Source organism: Temnothorax curvispinosus, unplaced genomic scaffold, assembly GCF_003070985.1.
Source record: "Temnothorax curvispinosus isolate PA1 unplaced genomic scaffold, ASM307098v1 QBEX01007785.1, whole genome shotgun sequence".
NCBI classification, from domain to species: Eukaryota; Metazoa; Arthropoda; class Insecta; order Hymenoptera; family Formicidae; genus Temnothorax; species Temnothorax curvispinosus.
The window spans coordinates 259,424-280,779 of NW_020217565.1; the positions used below are offsets into that span (position 1 = coordinate 259,424).

At 38.7% G+C, this 21,356-nt stretch overlaps 3 protein-coding genes across 5 annotated transcripts; 2 read left to right on the plus strand and 1 right to left on the minus strand.

Moving 5' to 3' along the window:
* Positions 1 to 923: 923 nt before the first annotated feature.
* On the minus strand, positions 924 to 3,654 carry LOC112457484 (acetyl-CoA acetyltransferase, mitochondrial). The gene is made up of 8 exons (XM_025020584.1): positions 3,311 to 3,654; positions 2,845 to 2,991; positions 2,645 to 2,759; positions 2,259 to 2,452; positions 1,835 to 2,125; positions 1,546 to 1,734; positions 1,310 to 1,467; positions 924 to 1,230 (listed from the first exon to the last, which is right to left on the minus strand). Exons 1-8 carry the CDS (start codon positions 3,335 to 3,337, stop codon positions 1,110 to 1,112), a joined length of 1,242 nt encoding a protein of 413 aa, XP_024876352.1. The 5' UTR covers positions 3,338 to 3,654; the 3' UTR covers positions 924 to 1,109.
* Positions 3,655 to 3,904: 250 nt separating this feature from the next.
* Positions 3,905 to 8,964, plus strand: LOC112457483 (baculoviral IAP repeat-containing protein 7-A-like). Its single transcript, XM_025020583.1, has 8 exons — positions 3,905 to 4,792; positions 4,946 to 5,066; positions 5,185 to 5,376; positions 5,595 to 5,773; positions 5,894 to 6,166; positions 6,346 to 6,488; positions 6,572 to 6,738; positions 7,182 to 8,964. The coding sequence occupies exons 1-8, from the start codon at positions 4,292 to 4,294 to the stop codon at positions 7,370 to 7,372; spliced, it is 1,767 nt and encodes a 588-aa protein (XP_024876351.1). The 5' UTR covers positions 3,905 to 4,291; the 3' UTR covers positions 7,373 to 8,964.
* Positions 8,428 to 16,988, plus strand: LOC112457485 (death-associated inhibitor of apoptosis 1-like). 3 transcript variants are annotated; one of them, XM_025020588.1, is made up of 2 exons: positions 8,428 to 8,514; positions 14,273 to 16,988. In XM_025020588.1, the coding sequence occupies exon 2, from the start codon at positions 14,307 to 14,309 to the stop codon at positions 15,240 to 15,242; it is 936 nt and encodes a 311-aa protein (XP_024876356.1). In that variant the 5' UTR covers positions 8,428 to 8,514; positions 14,273 to 14,306; the 3' UTR covers positions 15,243 to 16,988. The 3 variants fall into 3 exon arrangements, with proteins under 3 accessions (XP_024876356.1, XP_024876355.1, XP_024876353.1); XM_025020587.1 differs by lacking the exon at positions 8,428 to 8,514 and adding an exon at positions 9,060 to 10,451; XM_025020585.1 differs by lacking the exon at positions 8,428 to 8,514 and adding an exon at positions 13,181 to 13,635.
* Positions 16,989 to 21,356: the final 4,368 nt, after the last annotated feature.

Here is a 21,356-nt window from a genome sequence, read left to right on the forward strand (position 1 = left end):
TGAATACAATACATTCTGTCAGCAAAGCTCTTTCGCTAGGCGCTAAATTAATCTCAAAATGATGACGTAGATAGAGCAATTTGGTAAACGGGATCATATTTAAGTCTAAAGAACTATTAAAAACTATTATCTTTGTTCTTGCGTATTTTTTTGTTGAACAGTGCTATTCATTAATACAATACAAAACATTATAAAAATATTTTGCGAAGCTTTTCAAACTTTATCAAAATTACACAGTCCACAAAAACAGCACGTAATTTTCATATATATTTTGTATATAATATGTACACATATATATAGTAAAATTGCAAAATTTGTATATGCATGATAATGATCCTTTAGCATCTTATCAATGTGTGCGTTTATCTTTCCTTGAAACCAATTCATCAAGTCTCCTTTCTAACAAGTCAGCGTCTAACCGGTGTTTGCACAGATATTGACCTTCTAAAAAGAGGACTGGTATATCGTACCTATACAATTTAAAATAGTGTTCGTTGTCTTGCGCGGCGATGTCAACTTCTTCCAATTGATAACGACCAGCAAAATGTGTACGCAGCTCGTTTTTTAAAATATCGCAAAGCGGACACGGGCTTTTCGTGTACAACGTTAATTTTGGTGGAGAAGATATCGGATGATACCTAAAAATCATACAATATACTTCCTCTTTTGAGAAATCTCTTTTGCATATTACAGTTTAATTGAAAAGTCGATAATATCAATCGAACTGTCGATGTAAAAGAGTTTATTTCCGTATATTAATGTAATAAAGTACACAACGCAACGAGACGCTTTGAACAGCAATAAAATATACAGTAAAAATATATAATAAAAAATAACATTTTTATTAAAATATATTTCCATATGTTGATTTAGAAGTTATTTTATATATACATATATATTGTAGAAAAATGTAAAATATTATTTTATATAACAATAATCTTATTTATACAAATAAGAAAAGCTATAAAGCTTTTCACCTACAATATTGTTTGATAGTTTTACAGTGTAAAAATAATTTCTTTTTTTTATCACGATTCATATCGATAATAAAGAAAGATTGTCCGGTTCGTACAAACTGAAATGGCAGCCATTGTTGATGATTTGCGAACTTACAGTTTTTCAATCAGGATTGATGATGCACCGCCGCCCCCGTTGCAAATCGACGCAACGCCTTTTTCTCCAGCTTTGAGAGCATGCACCAAATGTACTACAATACGTGCTCCTGACATGCTGTAAGATTCATTATTTATTAATTTTTTAATATACATTAAAGGCATTCGGAATAATAAAATGTACTCTAATAACTTACCCTATGGGATGTCCAAGCGAAACGGCACCACCATGAACGTTTACCTTGGCCGGATCGATGTCGAGTAATTTCTGATTTGCCACGACCACCACGCTAAATGCCTCATTAATCTCCCACAGAGCGATATCGTTTTTATTAACTCCAGCATTTTGAAGCAGCTAAACAAAAACTTGTGGTATTATTCCTATTCCAGAAAAAAGTCTCCGTCTAGTTATATGCAACAGTGAACAACTTACCGATGGCACAGCAAGAGCCGGTGCGATCGGAAAATCTATAGGATCCGTTGCTGCGTCCTGAAAAGCGACAACTCTGGCCAGAGGCTTGAGATTCAGTCTTTGAGCAACGTCGCTTGTCGTTAAAATTAAAGCAGCGGCACCATCATTTAGAGTGGATGCATTTCCAGCTGTCACTGTACCATTCTCTTTCTGCATATATAAATAAGAATACATGTAGAGAATATATATATAGTAAGAGTTAGACAAAATTATTCATAGATATGAATAAATTAGCAGAGTGTCATTTTACCTGGAAAACTGTGCTCAATTTGCCAAACTTCTCAAAGTTGACTCTTTTATATTCTTCATCCGCAGTAAAAGTCACATCTGGTTTGCCCTTTTTTTGAGGCACACTAACGGATACAAGTTCATCTTTGAATACGTTATTGTCATAAGCTGCCGCGCTGCGTTGGTAACTACTGATAGCATATTCATCTTGTTGTTGACGAGTGATATTGAGTTTTTTAGCCGTGTTTTCGGCACAATTACCCATATGACATTTATTGTAAACATCAGTCAATCCATCGAACACAATGCCATCCTGTTTAATTTTTTGGAGTGTTAATTACTTATATTAATGTAAATGTAAATTTCTGTTCTATATATGCACGCATGCATGCACACATACATATATAAACTAATAGGAAAAAATAATAGAAGGAATATAGCTCAACCTGGAGTTTTACTCCACCGTATGGAGTTTCGCCACGTGCTAAATAATACGGCACATTAGACATAGATTCCATACCACCGGCTAGAACAATCTCTTGATGGCCGCATTGCAAAGATTGAGAAGCCAGCATGACACTTTTCATGCCACTCGCACAAACTTTGTTCACTGTTGTACATATTGTTGAACTTGGAAGACCTAAAATAACACAAACACATTAATCTCATTAACGCTCTATAGTAAAGAAATGCATATGTGAATTTCAATAACATATCGTAATTTCACACAGATCTGCTAAAAAAATCATCTTTTTCTCATTATTATTATTATTATTAGAAAAAAGTTGTGAAATATGATTATCAACTGTGATAAAAAATACATTTTCAAGACCTGCAAATAATGCAGCCTGTCTCGCTGGTGCTTGACCCAAGAAACCTTGACAGACATTGCCCATATATATTTCTTTAACTTGTTCCTTGGCGATACCAGCTCTTTCGATGGCTGCCTAATGAAATAACATAATCTCATGATTTATAATTCATGCGCTTAATTATAAATGTTAATAATAAGTGTCTGTGTCAAATCCTTACTTGTACAGCTACCGCACCAAGCTTAGTAGCCGTCACGTTTGACAGAGATCCGAGAAACGAGCCCATTGGAGTACGTACAGCACTGACTATTACAACATCATTTAATCTCACCTTAGAACTGTACAAACGCCTGCTTAAGAAATTCATCTAAAGAAAAAAAAAGAAAAAAATTATATTTAAAATACTTCCTGCATGGTTTCAATTAAACTCAGAAACACAAACTTGAAAAAATAGTACTTTTTTTAATTCTAAAAATATGCATTAAAAAGTATAACTCATACTTTGATTAATAAATAATAAATCACTTTATCTGATATACTACTTATTACTACTACAATGCAAAGTAGATTACATGCACAAGTTGCACAATCTGCTTTGTAAATAACACACTTTTTAAAAGGACTAAATTTACATCAAAGAGCACATATAATCTTAAATGTATATATTTCAATTAATTGTAACGTACCTTAGTCAATCTTATTGCCATTCCCATAATAAATAATATTCTATTTATTGATCTGTTTATTGAAAAAGAAATATCCTACTGTGCAGCCGCTATCTCGGTCAGATCTGTCAGCGCAAGATGGTTTCTCTCAATAGGTTAGGTATTATCATATTTCACCTTTGCCCTCTCTACATATGTATATGTATTTACATGTATTTTTTGTGACGTTCCTTGCTCCTACATTTCTCGGAAAGATCATATCTTCATTGCTCCATTTCTCGCTTCTCAAGGTAAATAAATGTATTTTAAAAACTGTTTACGGGTTAAAGTATTCAGGTCTGTTCTTTGTGGTTAAATTTTCTATTCCTGTCTTCTTTCTCCTTCTCTCCAATAGGACATCATACGGCTATAAGAACAAACTTTTTTAAATCTCCATCAAGCGCACAGAGAATTGAGATATTTTTCGATGATTTCCGGAACGCACGAAATATGATAAAAATACAAAACATCTTGCAGCCATTGTCATAATCATAATACATTAACATATTTGAACGTGCGTATTTATGTATGTACATACATATATGCATACATAATTCATCGCATATTCGTAATTTAAATTTTGCATTTTTTTTTTTTAATATCAGTGCGTTCCGAAACTCATCAGAAAAAGACGACTCAAGTTTTTCGCTCACTCGACCTTTCGAGTTTACAAACGTTGTGCGTATCTGTTTTGTGTCGCTCGGGAAGTCCGGGAGTCCGGGGAAGAAGTCTTATCAGACAGAAAAAATTTGATTTTCGCACATTTTAATCTCGTTCGATAGTCGGAGTTACTCGGTCCGCGTTTCCTGCTCGTAGCGTGTTCAACAATTCAGCAAAATTGTTGTAACTCGTTAAAGTTTCAGCGATACCACTCGCCGAGGACGTCGGCGTTGGTCAGCGAGTCGATAATTTGCTGATCGCGCGCGCCCCGTCGATGCCAGGCGACAATCTGATTCCGCGAGGATGAACGTCGAGGAGAAGAGGCTCAGGACGTTCCGCGAGTGGCCGGCGAACGCCGCGATCGATCCGGCGCGACTCGCGAAAGCGGGATTCTACTACACCGGGCACATCCTGGAGGTGCAGTGTTTCCTGTGCGGCACGAGGATATCCGATTGGAACTACGGTGACCAAGCTATGGTACGTCATCGACTGAAGTCGCCCAACTGCCCCTTCGTCCTCGCCCCAACCAGCACCTGCAACGTCCCGTTGATACTGGGGACAGCCGACAATGACAACAATGCCGCTGGGGAATCGACGGCGCATCGCCAATCGCCGCCGGATCCGCAACGTTCCAGCGGTGTCGAGGACGACCCGGACGTACCGCAGAGCCTGACGGATCCCTCGAGGGAGTACGGCACCTTTGCACAAAGGCTACAGTCGTTTAAAACTTGGCCGATTACCAGTATTGTCCATCCGGAGCAGCTGGCCTTGGCAGGATTTTACTATCTTCAAAGCAAAGATGTGGTAAAGGAGTTGCTCTGATATATATTATCGAGATTGTTATAAATTGATTGTGCAGACTTGCTACAAGTTGTCGAGATACTTGCACATTGTAAGGTTCTGTGTATATTATCCAATAATGTTTTACGCTTGCATAACATTTTGTACAAATAACAGGTGGAATGCGCATTTTGCAGAGGGATTCTAATGAATTGGAAACCTGGTGACGATCCGGATTGCGCGCACAGAATGAGTTTTCCAAATTGCGATTTCTATATGAAACGGGACACAGGAGATGGTATATTGTTATCTTAGTAATGCTTGAGACGTATAAATATTCAATTTTGCTTCTCAAACTTATCAACCTTGCATAATGTCAATTACTGACTGTTTTTATTTTGACTTTGTTTTGATAGATCTATTAGGACTGGTCAGAGTCATGCCTGAGGCTATAACGAACATGAAAGAATTAGGAATACAGAAACATAAGGCACCCCAAAGGCCAGAATATGCAACATATGAAAAAAGATTGCAGACCTTCAGGGGATGGTCGAAAAATCTTAACCAAACCCCCGAGATGTTAGCTGAGGCTGGGTTCTATTACAGCGGTTAGAATTATATTTATTTTTTTAAATTGTTAGACTTTATAAGGGGAGCTTTCCAGCAAGCGATACAAGTCGACACAAGTATCGTTTTATCTTTGTTACTCATTACTCATTACCAACAAAGATGAGAGATAGAACAATGTTTGTGTCGACTTGTGTCGCTTGCTGGAAGCTGGGAAAGATGTTCATTCTAGTAATTAATCTTGTGCATTTGGTACTAGGATATGAAGACCAAGTTAGGTGTTTCCATTGCGACGGAGGACTACGAAATTGGCAACCAACGGATGATGTGTGGGTTGAACACGCACGGTGGTTTTCACATTGTGTCTTTGTAAATCTTGTGCGTGGACATGAATTTGTCAGATATTGCATTAATAATAGAACTCCTTTGGATTTTTCGGTAATTATCCTATTCCATCTTCTTTTGCGGTTTTGTGAATTAATTTAAGTGGATAATTGTAATGCTTTATACACATTTTACACTGTATCATTTTTTAAACTTTATTATGTATGTACACAGATTTTTACTGACGTATCGGAAGAAGATAATCCTATAGAATCTTCAGTTGAATCTTTTTCCTCGACTTCACAATCTGGCGAAACAGATATGGTAGCATCTGTGGCTGATGTCGTAGAAGAAACTTTAGTTGCATCTTTTCCCACGGTTTCACAACTTAGAGAACTAGATACAACAGTAGGTACTACAGAAGCACCTTTTTCGACAGTTTTACAACCCAGCGTATCGATAACAAATGCAGCGGTTGAAAAGCTCTTAGAAACAGCTCCAGCCAAGGCAAGTAGAATGATTAAATTTATATACATTATGAGTTACATTGAAATTAGAGAAAATTATGCAATGTTTTTATAATTCAAACTCTATATCAAACAAAGTAGATCTTCGTCAGTGATTTAAAAACATAATTTATATTCCTAATAATAAAGGTTAATTAATTTATATGACTTTAAATATAGGCTGCTCTTGAAATTGGGTTGCACGTAGGCAGAGTAAAGAGAGCTCTAAAGAAAAGAATGGAGAGAATTGGCAAACCGTATACAGATGTTGTACAACTCATACAAGATGTTCTACACGATCAAGTTATGGAAGAGGATAATAGGTATGTGAAACACAGCATGCGGCATGTTGCCTGTGATTGGAAATATAATCGAATCGTTGAGAATCGCGTTTATTTTTCTCTAGGCTCGACAACAGTACTTCTAACTCACCAACCTCGGAATTGAACAACTTATTTAATCAAGTCACTATGCAAATGACTAATAATTCCGCCAATAAAAATAGTACACAGGAATCTGACGCATTCGAAAGCGACCCCGGAAAGAGAACGGATAATGAATCAGATGATCTTAGTAAGTAACAGATAAATAATATCATATATTATTATTTGGTATTATATACGACCTGTGAAATCAATTACATGCCATTTTTCTACGAATCGGTATCAGACACTATCGCGTCTTAAGATGCATCTTTTATGAATGTTATCAGCGCAAACTTATTCCTGGGATTAACTGATATAATTTCTTCATACAATATTTTCTTTTGTTTGAAAGATATCCTGTGTGTAGTTATCCCGCATGCCCTCTACATCAAACGTATACGTAATCTGATCTCTTAGGCTGGTTCTACAATCAGTCGTATGTCGGATGAGGAAAATTCGTCTTTGAAAAAGAAATTCTGTCATTGGATCATCGGCTGCGTTCCGACATCCGACTGATTGTAGAACCGGCTTTAGAAAGAGATGCGACACACATGTATGCCGCATTAAAAATTGTGCGTCGCTTTCTTTCAGTATCTTTGCGAGAGGAAAACAGAAAATTGAAGGAGGCTCGTTTATGCAAAGTTTGTATGGATCACGAACTAGCCGTAGTATTTTTACCTTGTGGACACTTAGCAACGTGCAACAACTGCGCACCGGCCCTTGCGAGCTGTCCGTTATGTAGACTGGGGATTCGTGCTTACGTCCGTATTTTCTTGTCCTAAATTAGATTATACACATAAGCGCCAAACCAAGCGCGATTCATGGTTCGAGATTTATAGTTCGCTATGCGTGTGAGATTTGCATGGGAACAGCGGAACAGTTTTCGATGACATCAAAAGACACGAATCATCATGAGTCAGACAGTTCGTGGTGATGCGCGATTTGTTTATGTATGGAGTTGCACAATACGCACAGTACACCACGAATCCATTATCAGTCGCAAATAATGAATGGCAAATCATGAATCATGAGTCGCGCATAATCCAGCGCTACCTTAAGCTAGGCCTCTGAAAATGTGACGAAAATTGGGTGAGAACCACTAAAAAATCTCGAATTCGAGCCGTTTTTTCATTCAACTTATTTATTTTATGTATTTTACATACAAATATCTTTTAATTATCAATTTTTTTTTTATGAGCAAAGGTAGAACTAAACTGCTAAACTGCTCAGTTTATAACGATCCATTACAAAGTGCTCTTCTTATAGCGACTCTTTTTCTTGTATTAATTTTTTTATTTTGAAAATGACAATAACACTTAACAATGCATATTACGCGACAAGATATTTCATTGGATATATCGTGACTATAAAAGTGGAAAAGTATTAAAAAAAAAAAAAAGCTTGAACAAACCAATAATAGTTGCAATTGATTACATAGGCTTGACACTATCGACCTATAATAATTGTTATCCGTGTTATCGACAGTTTTTACAGATTTACAGATAAGTGCTATCACTATCGTTGTTAACTTCGCAGAATATTACTCTAATATTGTATTAAGATCGTTGGCTCGAAGATATAACTGCTATATTGTTTGCATTAATATCTTCGTACGTTAGATACATCACAATCGAAAGATATAATCCAGTCGATACAAAGTGCCAGTTGACGATATCGTTTATTTAAGTAGAGCTATATTGATGATATACGAGTCGAAGTCTTTCGACGAGACGAAGCTATTGTAATTTAAATGATGTTGCTTAAAACATATTTATCAGGACACGTACAAAAGAGACACAATCTCGCTTAAATGCTGATAGTCCCCACATCGTCGCGTCGCGATAAAGTATGTGGTCTGATAATATATATCGCAGATAAAATGGCCAAAGCTATATAGAAATCAGTGCTGTTGCGTTTGTCGAGGGTGAGTACAAGCAACATAAAGTGATCGAAACGACAGACGATTGTCGATTCGATCATTTTAGAAACAAACAAATCAGAAGTAATATACATAGATATATCCATACTAATTGCTAGTCTTAGCACTGTAAGCTTGAGAGGGCGAACTCGGCCAGGATCGTACCAAAGAAATGAATGAAGAATCAAGTACCTTCGTATTCGTACAATTTCATTTAGAACGCAGGTGCAAGATAGTCGATAGAGATTTAATATAAATGTGATATCGCCAGTGTCTACGAAATGAAAACGTATAATAATTAGCTGTAGATAGGCGAACTGTTATGTAGGATATCGAAGAAAATATTTTATGTACAGTTTTACGATCGCGTGTAGCATTGCAGTCATAGAAATCCGTCGCGTAGTCGATGTCACATGTCGTGTACACACTTTTTAAAATAATAAGAGAATTTCTACACACGTATTTCTTATTGAGTTATTCCCCCTTTTTTTTTCTTTTAAGTGACGTGTTGTCGTTGACCATAGAATTTTATCAAGTCGCATTCCTGGACTTGATTACACCGCGACACTCAAACACGTACTCAGATAACCGCGCCCATTGCAGTTGACGGTTTCCGCTTACATTTCCTTCAATATCACGCGATTCCCGCAATTGGCGTTAACACAAAACGTCCTTTCTCAGTATCAAAGAAGCTCCGAGCGTTAAATTTCTCCGTAAAACCAAATCAGATTTTTCTTTAAAAAAAAATTAACGCTTTACATTTTCTTCAATATTTCCGCAATTGGCGTTGATATATAAAGCATTTCTTCCTAATATTAAAGAAGCTCTGAGCGAAATTTCTCCGCAATAACAAATCAGATTTTCCTTCATTAAAAAAAATAACAGATTTACATTTTACATTTTTAATATCACGTGATTCCCAATTCAAAGAAGCTTCGAGCGTTAAATTTCTTCGCAAAAGCAAAATCGAATTTTTCCCTTTTAGAGAAAAAAAATGTGTTAGAATTTTCACGTCGAATAATTCTTGCGTTGGCCAAAAGTTCGCCACAAATTTAAAAAGTTAATGGCAATAAAACCACCCTTAGTGCGGCCCTAGTTTCCCAGCACCTATTCGTAGGGCCTCCCAACAGTTCCTACCAGTTCCTACGAATAGTATGTAAGTCCGCAACCAATATGTTCTCCCTTCCCTGATTCCTCTATCCCGCCCTCGCCCTTCGGTGGAGCTGCCCCGCGCCGGGCCGGGCGTGCAGGCCATGTCCGGTGGTTGTCGTTGTCCGGGTCCGCACGCCGTGCAAGATATTGGCCGATGGAATGGACGGGCGGCCCGGCCGCCAGCGGTAAGCGGCGCCTGTGGTAGCCGGGTAAGGCGGTATGCTTTGATTGCTTTGTTGCTCGGGTACGGTTTTACTCATTTCTTACTGACAAGTTTAGTCAACTACTCGATGAGGACAGCCCTAGACCTAGCCTCCTAGACAGCCCCGACTGTTTTCAGGTTTCCACGTGCCGGGATTGGAAATTGTCCCTCCCTTCCCCGTTTCCCGCGTCGCGCTCCCTATCTCTCTTTCTCTCTCGCTCTCTCTCTCTCTCCCTCCCCTTTCCCTTTGTTCCGAACGCGAGATTCGGCGGCGACGGCGTCCCGGCCTCCCGGCACTTCTTTTCGGATTGCTCCCCGCGCGTCAGTCACGATCGTTGCTTCGCGGCACGTCAAATCGAGTCGAGACCGAGACACGGGCCTCGTTGTTCCGACACTTCCGACCAGCTGAGTGAGGAACTGCGAATGGAACCGGATCTTCGTAGATAACGGGTAGCCGCGGGTAGACCTGGAAGACCGGGGTGACGGAACACGCCGGTACCTTTGGGGGAGTTCCGACGTTTTCCAGCGAGGGCGATCACCGAATCGCGAAAGGAGGAGGAGAGGAGCGGCGACGACGCGCGGCTCAGCGGTAAGTCGGCGATGGCGAATGCGGGAGAAAAGGTTGTCGCGATAGATAAGATTGCTCTCCCAGCCTCCTCTCCTAATCCCCCGTTTTTCCTCCGTTATCGTCCACGATGTCCTCGTGTCAACGCCGATAAACCCCATCGTGAAATTTCGCGAAGAATCGGTCTCCCGTCGGTCTCGGTCGGTCTCTCTTTCTGTCTCCGTGACACTTTGTGCCGCCTGAGGCACATTAACTACTTTTTTTCTCATTTCCGCTCGTAAACTGAGAACGGTTCAAGCGCGTTTGTGAATTGTCAGAGGAAGACGCGTGAATAATTCGTGAAAAACACGCATAGACCGCCTCGGAACACTGGCGCCGTGCCTTTCTTCTTTCGTATACAAAGACGCAGCTTGGTATCATACATGCAGACTCTTCTAGTTTTTCCTTACTGTTGTCTTCCCCCTTCCCCTTGCCATTGGTAGCTCAGATCGCCGTCAGAAGTCCTCATTCTGTCTGTCTCGCACATTCTGTCCTTTTTTTCTCTCTCTCTCTCTCTCTCTCTCTCTCTCTCTCGTTTACCACACTTCTCTCTTGCCGTGTGGCAAATTTTCGTCGCGGTGAGATCATTCTGAGATCATCGTGGCACGTGATCCCTACTACGATTCAAAGGGAAGCAGATGTGAGAGGTTTTAGCGGAATGTCGGAGCAGCAGCTGGCTGCCCGAAGGGCGATCGATCCGAAATCCGAAGGGCCCGTGAGCTGGGGGATCTCGGCTGCAGATACCTAGTTCTTAAGGACATTGAAGTACACATGTACCGAAGTATACATGCACATGTGTACTTCGATCGAATGTAGCCTTAGGGCCAAAGCACATATAACAGTCGTAGTCGTGGACGTAAGTAACGCACAAGCTTTGGCGTATCCTGATCTGTCAGGTCGAGGACTACGACCGTCGTATATCGCTACGCCATGTTATGTGCTTTGACCCTTAGTCACACCCGTTTAACCAAAAAAAAAAAGTATAACGAACGTAATCAGTTCTCATAGCTTTTTTAATGCTGAATGTGTGATCTCATTTACCAAATTGTTTTACCACAATTTAGAGAAATTTGCGATTAAAGTTGTAAAGAAAGAGCTATTAATGTATTTTGTCAATTATAATATGTAATGTTGGAAAAATTTTATTGCAGTCAAAATGAAGTACGTTAAAAGTTGTTACAACTTTCTGCCCTTAAAAGAAGTTTTTCGTAGCGATTATAATTAAAGAGATTGTTTATGATTAATACAGAGTCTATTTGCGTCAAAGTTGCGACTTACATATACCTACTATTAAGAATCTACCAAGTATTTTTTAAATTATGTTAATAATTACCAGATCAATATCCAACGATCTGGAAAACCTTTAAGTTTGAATATTTGAAAAGGTCTGGCAGATTCTTAATGGTTTATGTAAGTCGCAACTTTGACGCAAACCTTACATTAATCATAAATATTTTCTTAACACTGCACGGACGCTGTTTTTGGAACACTCACCCGGATATATCCTGCCAATCCTTTGTTAAGTTCAAAGGGTTTTTCTGTGTTACAAAGAAATCTATAAAAATTCATGTATCATCTTTAAGGTTTCAAAAAAGTGATTTCTATATCTACATAGGCCGGAACTATTCCATTTCTTTTTTAAAAGCGCTGAAGCCCGGTGGGAATCAAAAATGAAAAATCGACTGTGTGTGCCTTAAAAGATCCACGGTATTCGCGCGGTGTTAATTATAATCGACATACAGTTTTTTTTTAAGACTAAAGCATACTCAATTTTGATTTCAATATCATTTCTCCAACATTACATGTTATAATTGTGGCAAAATAAATTAATATAGTTGATATTAATTAATATAATATATGATATAATGTTATATGTTATAATTAGAATTAATATAGCCTTTTTTGCAACTTTAAGTGCAACGTTCTCAAAATTGTAACGCGATAGAGCAACTTAAACGTTCAACGCCGAAAAAAAAAAACTGTAGGAAACGATTAGTCTCGTTTTTGTGCTCCAAAAAGAGGCATTTTTTTGTTATCTCGGAGACGTCGCGTCGTCGCGGCAGTTGCAATAACGTTAACGAGAAAATCCTATCGGTACCGTATCTTATCTTAACAATGTTTTTTTCAATGTTTTACCTGAAGTATCGGTAAAGGTCATTTGGCTCATCAACCTCAGGCATCATCAGTTGTTGGGCTCGTTCTATCGCATCTATGACTCCCTAGCGACAGCGATTGTTAAAAAGTCATCTGATAGGACGAGCACGCCAACTCGAGTGGACGTTTTATTTATTTATTTTTTTCCGATAATTGGAATTTATCAATGATACGCCTTTATAGATAACGATAATCTCGAGCTTTTATGGAAAATTTGTCCACCAAGTTTCAAGCATGACCTACGAAATTACTGGAAGATTATGAAATTCCGACATGAGATTTCACGGTTAATCTTTCCATTATTGAAAAAAAAAAAAATAGAATAAAGCAGCGAACGCTTATCTTAATAAAAACTTCACTTCAATTGCAGCTTTAATGCTACCTTTTGTATACAAGGAATTAATTGTCAATTATTAATTATTATCTATGTATTAGGTTCTCTTAAATATATACAAATTTTTCAGTTAGATTTAAATTAATTATAATAATTAATAATTATATAATATTATTATTTTTTATTTATTTATTTATTATCTATATTAGACCCTCTGTATTTCTCAATCTAATTTGCATACAGAGGACTAATATTGCCTTAGAAACGACGAGAAGTAAGTTAAGTAAGTTCGGGTCTTTAAAAAATTCCATGTAATATTACATAATTCGTCGTAGGATTCAGCGCTATTAATAGTGCGTTACAAATGGGTTTCCGCTTATATTGCACAACAGCGGTTTCAGAACGCCGCGTTCGCTTCCGGATCCTCTTATCTTTTCCATGACGCTCTTCATTGATAATCCTTCCTAGTATTATTAAGAACTTGTGCATTCCTGAAAATATAAGGCGGGTAAATACTTATATTTAATCGCGTAATAATTTATTTGCCGCAGTAACGAAGTGGACGTTCGTGAGTGAAATTGTCTCTGCCGATTCGAAACGCGTTTTTAACGCTTTCAACGATGACTTTCGGATGAAAACGTGAAGATATACTTAAATGCTGAACGACAGCTTTATGCGAGCGTACGTTCATCTATTTATCTCGATCCCTTCAAGTTATTTCGCTCAATGTCAACACGCTTTTCCATCACCCCGTGGGTGGTAATATCTCGAAAGGAAAAATCCCAGCGTTGAGATAGATGCGCGGTGGTGTTTCCAGGCTGGGGCATTGCGTGCGTGCATGCGTGTCGAGACTGTCGAGGCTGTGGAATGCGTTTTTTTGTAAAAGGGAGAGAGAGAGAGAGAGAGAGAGATACAGAGCGAGAGATCGGAGTCGGTAAAGGGCAATTCAGACGGGACGAATATTTACTTTACTCACGTCCCTCACGCCTACAGTCAAATAGATTTGCCTCTTCTCAATCCCATCATTCATACAATTCTTAATAGCTCCGTGATCGTGCTTCAAATTCCACGATAATCTCTTACCTTTTTTTTGGAGAGCGAAAGATCTTACTTGTTTCTCTCTCTTTTATCTACCTTTTCTATCTTAGTAGGTTCTCACGCATGCTATTCCCAAATGACAATGAGAAAGGAATGTCGGTACCGCCAACACATAGCGTGACTCATAAATTGACATAAAATAGGGTTTCGCAAAAACGCAGGCTACCCGTACCGAGGAATTTGTACCATAAGTCACGTTTTGCCTTTTTTTCCCCCGCAGATTTTTGCGCAAGCAGACGTTGCGCCCGAGGAAAATGATGGAACTGGATCGAATCGGACACAAGGATTGGGACAAGAAGAAGCCATATGACGTACCGACTTTGACCGCGAAATCAACGGTGCCTGACGATGTGGACTACACGGATTATCGATTTGAGAGCGCGAGGTTGGATTCCTTCGGCGATTGGCCCGTGCCGTTCGTCGATCCCAAGAAGCTGGCGGCCGCTGGCTTTTTCTATACCAAACAGAACGATGCGGTAAAGTGCTTTATGTGCTCGATCGTCCTGTCCGGATGGGTAGACGGCGACGACCCAATGGCGGAACACCAACGTTGGTCCGGAAGATGCCGATTCGTCCGTAGTCTCCCTTGCGGAAATGTGCCAATCGATGCCGATCCCAGCACGATCCCCAAAATGCCCAAATGTTTAGACACCTGCGGGCTTTACGGCGTCAAGTATATGCCTTATTCTAGTTCAGACACCGATCCGTCGACGGAGGAAACCATGAAGCCCGAGATCAACGAGGACATCGAAATCACCGTCTTCTGGGATTCCACCACGAACGCGAATTTCACGGCCAAGCTCGGCGACGTGTTAGGTTCGAAGCAGCCCACATACGCTTCCTACGAGCGGAGATTACACTCCTTCGCCACGTGGCCCGATACGGTGTGCCAAAGAAAAGAGGACCTGGCGGCCGCCGGTTTCTTCTACCTCAGCGGCCTTTACGAACACTCCGATGAAACGATGTGTTTCTACTGCGGGGGATGCTTGAAGAACTGGGAACCGACTGACAATCCTGTGGAGGAGCACGTCAAGTGGTTTCCCGAATGCAGGTTTATCAAAAAGGTAATAGCGGAGAAACAGTTGAAGAAGAAAGACGACTCGTGCACATCATCCACGGAACAGACGGACCACGACACCTGCATCGAGATTGAGAAAGGGACGACTGTAACGTGCGATTACATTTGTTAGTGTTTGAAACGATAAGCAAACCATTCTCTTTTTAAATCCGACTGAAACAAATAATAAGACTGTATTACAATAGCAGAGAAGCATGGCGCGTATCTACCATGCGATTATTTCGCCGTATGTACAGATAGTGACCTCACGCATGCGAAATTTTGTACGTCCGCGTGTTAGACAATATGTTCGAGAGCCATGTTGTTTTATCAGTCTCTATCGTAATAAAAGATCCGTTTTTTGTTGAACTGGCTGCGCTAGGCTCAGAGTTTATCTTTTTCCTTCCAATGTGAAGTAAAAAAGAAAATAACGTCTGAACTAGTGCAGCCAGTTCAGCGATAGAAAATCGATTCAAAGATACATTTAGGCGTGTACAGTTGTTCGGTATGCATGAGAGCGGTTCACAACGATCTAATTTAATAATTGACGCGAATGACATGACTCATTAACGCATCAATTTGATATATTTACACATTGTAACATGGACGAAACTTTCGTTGTAATTTTTAACGTAATAAATGTGCACTTAAGTTTATTTAAGTACTTATTCAAATCATCGTGAGGTATGTGTGATAAATTTTATCGGTCGACTATATTATCAATTGCTGATCAGTATTATAGCGAATAGTGTTATATAATGTATAGTGCAAACATAATACCTCATAGTGTATCATATTACAAATTAATTGCACTATTATGAAAAATTGACGCGGATTATCAAAATATAAATTTTATAAAGAAGGAATGTAATTGAACGTTTTTAAATTTATATTATCTCGACCTTTCAGTCAATATCATTTTTTACTTGCATAGATTACGCATTGACAGATTTATTTACGATTAGATAGCTGATTTATAATTACCACGTATTATTTGTGAAACGCAACCTATTTATTTTCCTTCTCGAAAAAGATGAGAATAAAAATAAGTTGAAGATCGAATTAAAGATAACGGTTTCGAGATATAAATAAGAGGCAAATATAAGATCAAGATAGGAATTAAAATAGCAATGTTTATCTAGACCGTCATTTACCTTTCAGTTAATTCATGAAATAGCACGAGCGAGTATTTAGAATTCCTTCAAGAAAATCCAAAGCACGCATTCTGTTAGAAATGCATAAGGAATGGTAGTTATACGTTGTATATATATATATATATACATATATAAGAATCGCTATAAGAAACGGCAGTTGTACGTAATTTTATCGTATATTTTAAGATCGATATGTGAATGAGTGATTACGATTGTGAACTCTACGATAAACGCAAGCAGATAACGTAATTGTTCGATGGATTGTCAATTATTAAATCGTACGAAACGAATATATTATAGAGACTTTTTAGTGTATACTGCTCCAAAAGGTTTTCTTTCTCGATTAACATACGATTCTGAGTCTTCATTCCGGAGACGAAAGATTTATAAAAATATATTGCAGAAACGAACGCGCTTAACTACGCCTTAATTTAGTGCGAGTCACACCAGGATCGAAATAGGATAATTTATGCCCGTACGACATACCACAGTGTATGATGTCATCGTTTGTTAATGCAACGTAACGCCGTGATGATACATCGCGCATTAACTTTGCGCTGAATTTTGTAAACAGATACAAGTATACTAGTCATAATACATTCACAGTATAGATACAATTATACAGATATTGCATTTAATACGCAGAAGTATGACAAATAATGACGTAAAAGATTGCATCATTTCCTGTGTAGCAAACCGAAATAAAATACATTGTTGCTCCATGAGTTGCTTTAACATCAATGCTGTAATTTGCATGTAACACGCATGAGATTAACCTATCGAAAACCGCGATTTTTTCACGGAATTCTATTCTCTCTGTTATCTTCTATCGGAGATGTGATCCACGTTGTAATAATATACTAAATATATAAATAATACAATACAATAATAATACACTAAATCAATCAATAGTTTTTTAATCTGTAAAACATTTAGAATTATCAAAATATTTTGTTACAATCACTGTCATCTGTATTTGCAAATAACAGGGAATAACTTACACTTAATCGCATTGCGTTTTCTTTCGTAAATATATTTTCCAGGAAAGATATAGAAAGGTGCATTGTCATAATACTTATAAGTTCTAGCTGTACCCTCTAGAAACTCCGAGAAAATGTTTTTGAAACATACTGAGATTGGTTTTCTCTCCGCGGGCCCGAGAGAGAATAAAAAATCGAGTCGACAATAGTGGGTAGAATACGATATTTTAAATATCTCGTAGTTCGGTACAATTTAGTTTGTTACATGCACGGTGTATCCCAGATTGTAAAAAATGTTAATAATACTTAAATCTTTTAATACTTTCGTCTCAGAACGTTCGGGAAATGCTACGTAAGTGTTTTTAAGATACATATAAAGGCTAACAATTTCTTCAATTTAAGATCGTTAAGGAGCTAATGCCGCTTAATTCCTCTACATTACAAGGTCGATTTATTGAGAGAATTCAGACCTGTTTATATTACGTTCGACGCGTTACGATCGCGGCGCGGAAATCCATGTAAACAAGTTCATGAATGATATGGATAACGAATTGCTCATGCGTGAAAAAGCGTTAAAGAATGAGACTACACTTTCTTCTTGCTTGCAGTTTCGATCTTTCTCGAAGCGGAAATTTCTGTGTAATTGTCGTAGAAATTCCCACCGTATATGTGTAAAAACTTTCTTAAAATAATGTAAAACGAACCCTGAATAACCCGACTAACTTGAACCCTCCCTTTTACCAGTGAGATCGGCGCCACTATAGTTAAAAAGGGGGACCTTGGCATATTTTGGAAGGACCCTCTTTTTTCCCGAAAATACAAGTCCGAAGGGGAACGTTTGCTTCTCAGACTCCGCCTTTGAAGGGTCTTATTCCTAACTGCATGCCTTTGCTCTAGCAGAAGGAATGCAAGAGGAGCGTGTTATATGTCCTGCATCGGCTAAGTCTTCACATTTCTCTAACACAGTTTGCCCAGTGTACATAATGAAAACGCTTCATTCATAGCTAGAAATTTTAAATACGGACGGATTTATGTTATATATGCTATAGATTGCTATTTCTATTCGAGATTTATTTAAATCAACGACACAAATGTTGGATTGGCCGCGGCGGAACAGTATCTTGACCCCCAAGATCACTCGGACTTAACTACGCTCGACTATAGCAAAATCCGTTAGTCGAGACATAATTACAGTAAAATAATTTTTTACGTATTTATATATCGTAAAATAATTTTATTTTCGTACGATTTTCGGGGCAATAGAAGAAAAAGTAGTCCGAAAACGATAAAAATTGTAAAACAAGCTGGGATATCTATTGGACCGATTTAAGCGTCAGCGTCGAACGTGCCAAGGATATGAGGAGATTTCAAAGGGTCAATCATTTCCCCGGGATGACGGAGACATGTAGGAAGGATCTACTTACTCGCTCGTAATCTCAATCGCATGCAGAAGCTGTTCCCGAAGGACTACAACTTTTTTCCGAAAAGGAAGTAAGAGGAGAGATCCGTGCCCATAGCTATTATACTTCTCTCTTTTTCAACAATAAGTCATTCAACACAAAAGATCAAAGAAAAATCTCTTGCCGCATGCTCCATCCAGTACTATATATGTCGATGGTCTCGACATATGCTCTATATACGAATATAAATATACATATATATATATATATATATATATATATTTTTTTTTTTATAATAAGTAACATTCATAAAAACTATAGAGAGGTTTCATACAGATCTCTCTATAGTTTTTATGAATATTACTCATTATAAATATAAAATACATTTTATTCAAGTTATATTAATGTTTAAATGTTATCATTACCTAGATAGAACAGAAAATTATAATGATATTAAAATAACGAGAAAACGATTGAATCGTGATAGAAAAGTTAGTTTTTATAATCATTTTTTTCATCATTTTTGGACACGTCACTGTAGTTTTCCGTTCTGTCAGAAAAAAGAGCCCCTTCTAAAATAGTATTAGCGTCAGGCCTCGGAAAGTTACCATCCGTCCCTCATTCGTAACGCTCGTATGACGTTATGGGTGCATTCGTTTACGCATCCGAGTGCTAAAAGTCCTACAGCATGTGTCACGTGCACTATAGATTTTCAGCGCTCGGGTGATGTTTCTGTACGCAGCCCTACGTGAAAGAATGCACTCTATTTGAGCGATGAATGAATCGTTTAAATGTCGACCGCTAGACGTTCTCGCTTTCGGATTCGCGTTCGCTAGGCGCTGGGCGCTACGGTAATTCGTACGTGCATGAAGAAATACATATTATATGTAATAAATACGTTTTATCGTAGCTGACGTGATGTGTTTTAAGAAATAAGATCTCGGGCAACGACACGCATGTGATTCGCAAGCGAATCGCTATTAGTGGCCTTTGACCGATTAAGTCGGTGATTCTTCTCGGAAACGGAGTAACGGATATGACACGATTCATCGGGAGGAACACTCACGTTATTTTATACTTCAGAGCTCACGGATATCTCATCTTCACTACACATATTTATGCACACGTGTGTGTATATGTGCGCGCGCGCGTGAGAACTGCGCTATGGAAAATTTTAATTCTTAAAACACATTTGTTAGCTATAATGTATTTATTATTAATTATTTTCTACCGATATGCAAAAGCTTTATTTAGACAGCGAAATAATACGAAATGTACTTTTTGTATTACGATAATATTAAGGTACATCTTCGTTATAGAGAGACGAGCAAATTTTATGTAGATATGATGACGCAGAGATATGATGACGAGGCTTAGAGTTTAATTTTTTTTCTAGTGTCCTCCGAATTAACACATGGCGCAGTTATATAAAGAGCGCCTTCCGAGAATTCATAATCATTCGCGATTGCGTGTCACAGCGTTAAATGCGCAGAAATTTGGGTGGGCGTATATTTAGATAGATAGATTAAGCGGACGCGATAAATTTCGAAAACGTCATGCCGCTTGACTCTATTAAGTGATACACGTGATAAGATAGATCCTTTTGTAAGCCATTAATTCCCGCAAACTGTATAACCTGCGATACATATGTGCGCGATCGTACGCAGAAATCCTTTAAAACGCTCTCAAGGAGAGAAGAAGAAGAGAGAGAGAAAGAAAGAAAGAGAGAGAGAGAGAGAGAGAGAGAGGAAGGGAATGAGAAAGCGCAAATGACGCATTTTTGAAACAACACGGGCGGATGTTCAGGCAAAACCAGGCAACACCGGAAATGTCTAATGCGAAACATCCTTCCGCAAGGCAAAACGTCCATACAATTTTTCCGTCTTGTGAAATCTCGTCTAAAAACACGTCTCAGGTGACTTTTCTTTTAATCCGTCTTGTTAGTTATGTGAAAATGTGTCACGTTTCCCATAGGAAGGCGGCTAAAAAGAATATAGGACCTACCACAGTCGACCACACAGCGGGGGCCGCGGGGATGCGCTCGATAAAATTGCCCTTCTACTTATTCGTCAAAGGTCGCTCAAGGGCGAAAAAGATTCGCATCTCATTATTGTCAGACAGAACGCAAGAAAGATGACGATTTTTAGACCATTTTGCCATCATTTTGACTCTATCGTGACTTTCCGTTCTACTTTATAGGGCATTTCTCTCGCTCTCTCTTTCTCTTTGCTGCTTGTTGTGAACGTGTAGTCGCGACCGAGTGGCAGCCGCGCTCATTATCGTGGAATTTCACCGCGCGAGCGGCGAGTCTCGGCCGCGTATCGGAATATACCGAGTGAAATCAGGCGACCTTTCGCTGGCGGCTCCCCTCACTGAAATATATATCTATATACTAACTTCTATAGCGACGTACGCCGCTATAGAAATTTACGGTATGTGAGAGCGTTACGAGAGAGGAGTCCCAAGTTCCTCTTTTATCCTTGTCTATCTCACAGCGTAGTGGAGTGGATATGGGGAGGATTGAACAGTACAGGTCGTCGATCAAGATCAGACAAGGACAGAGCGATGCTCGAGACACCTTGGAATGTTCTCTTTCACATCGCACTGATAGGCTTATAGCGTTGTTATATTTCCCGCCGCCTCGTCTCGCATTGCTCGTGTTGGCGCGCGTGAGCGAATGTGAGTGAATGTCAGTATAGTTATAGTTAACAAA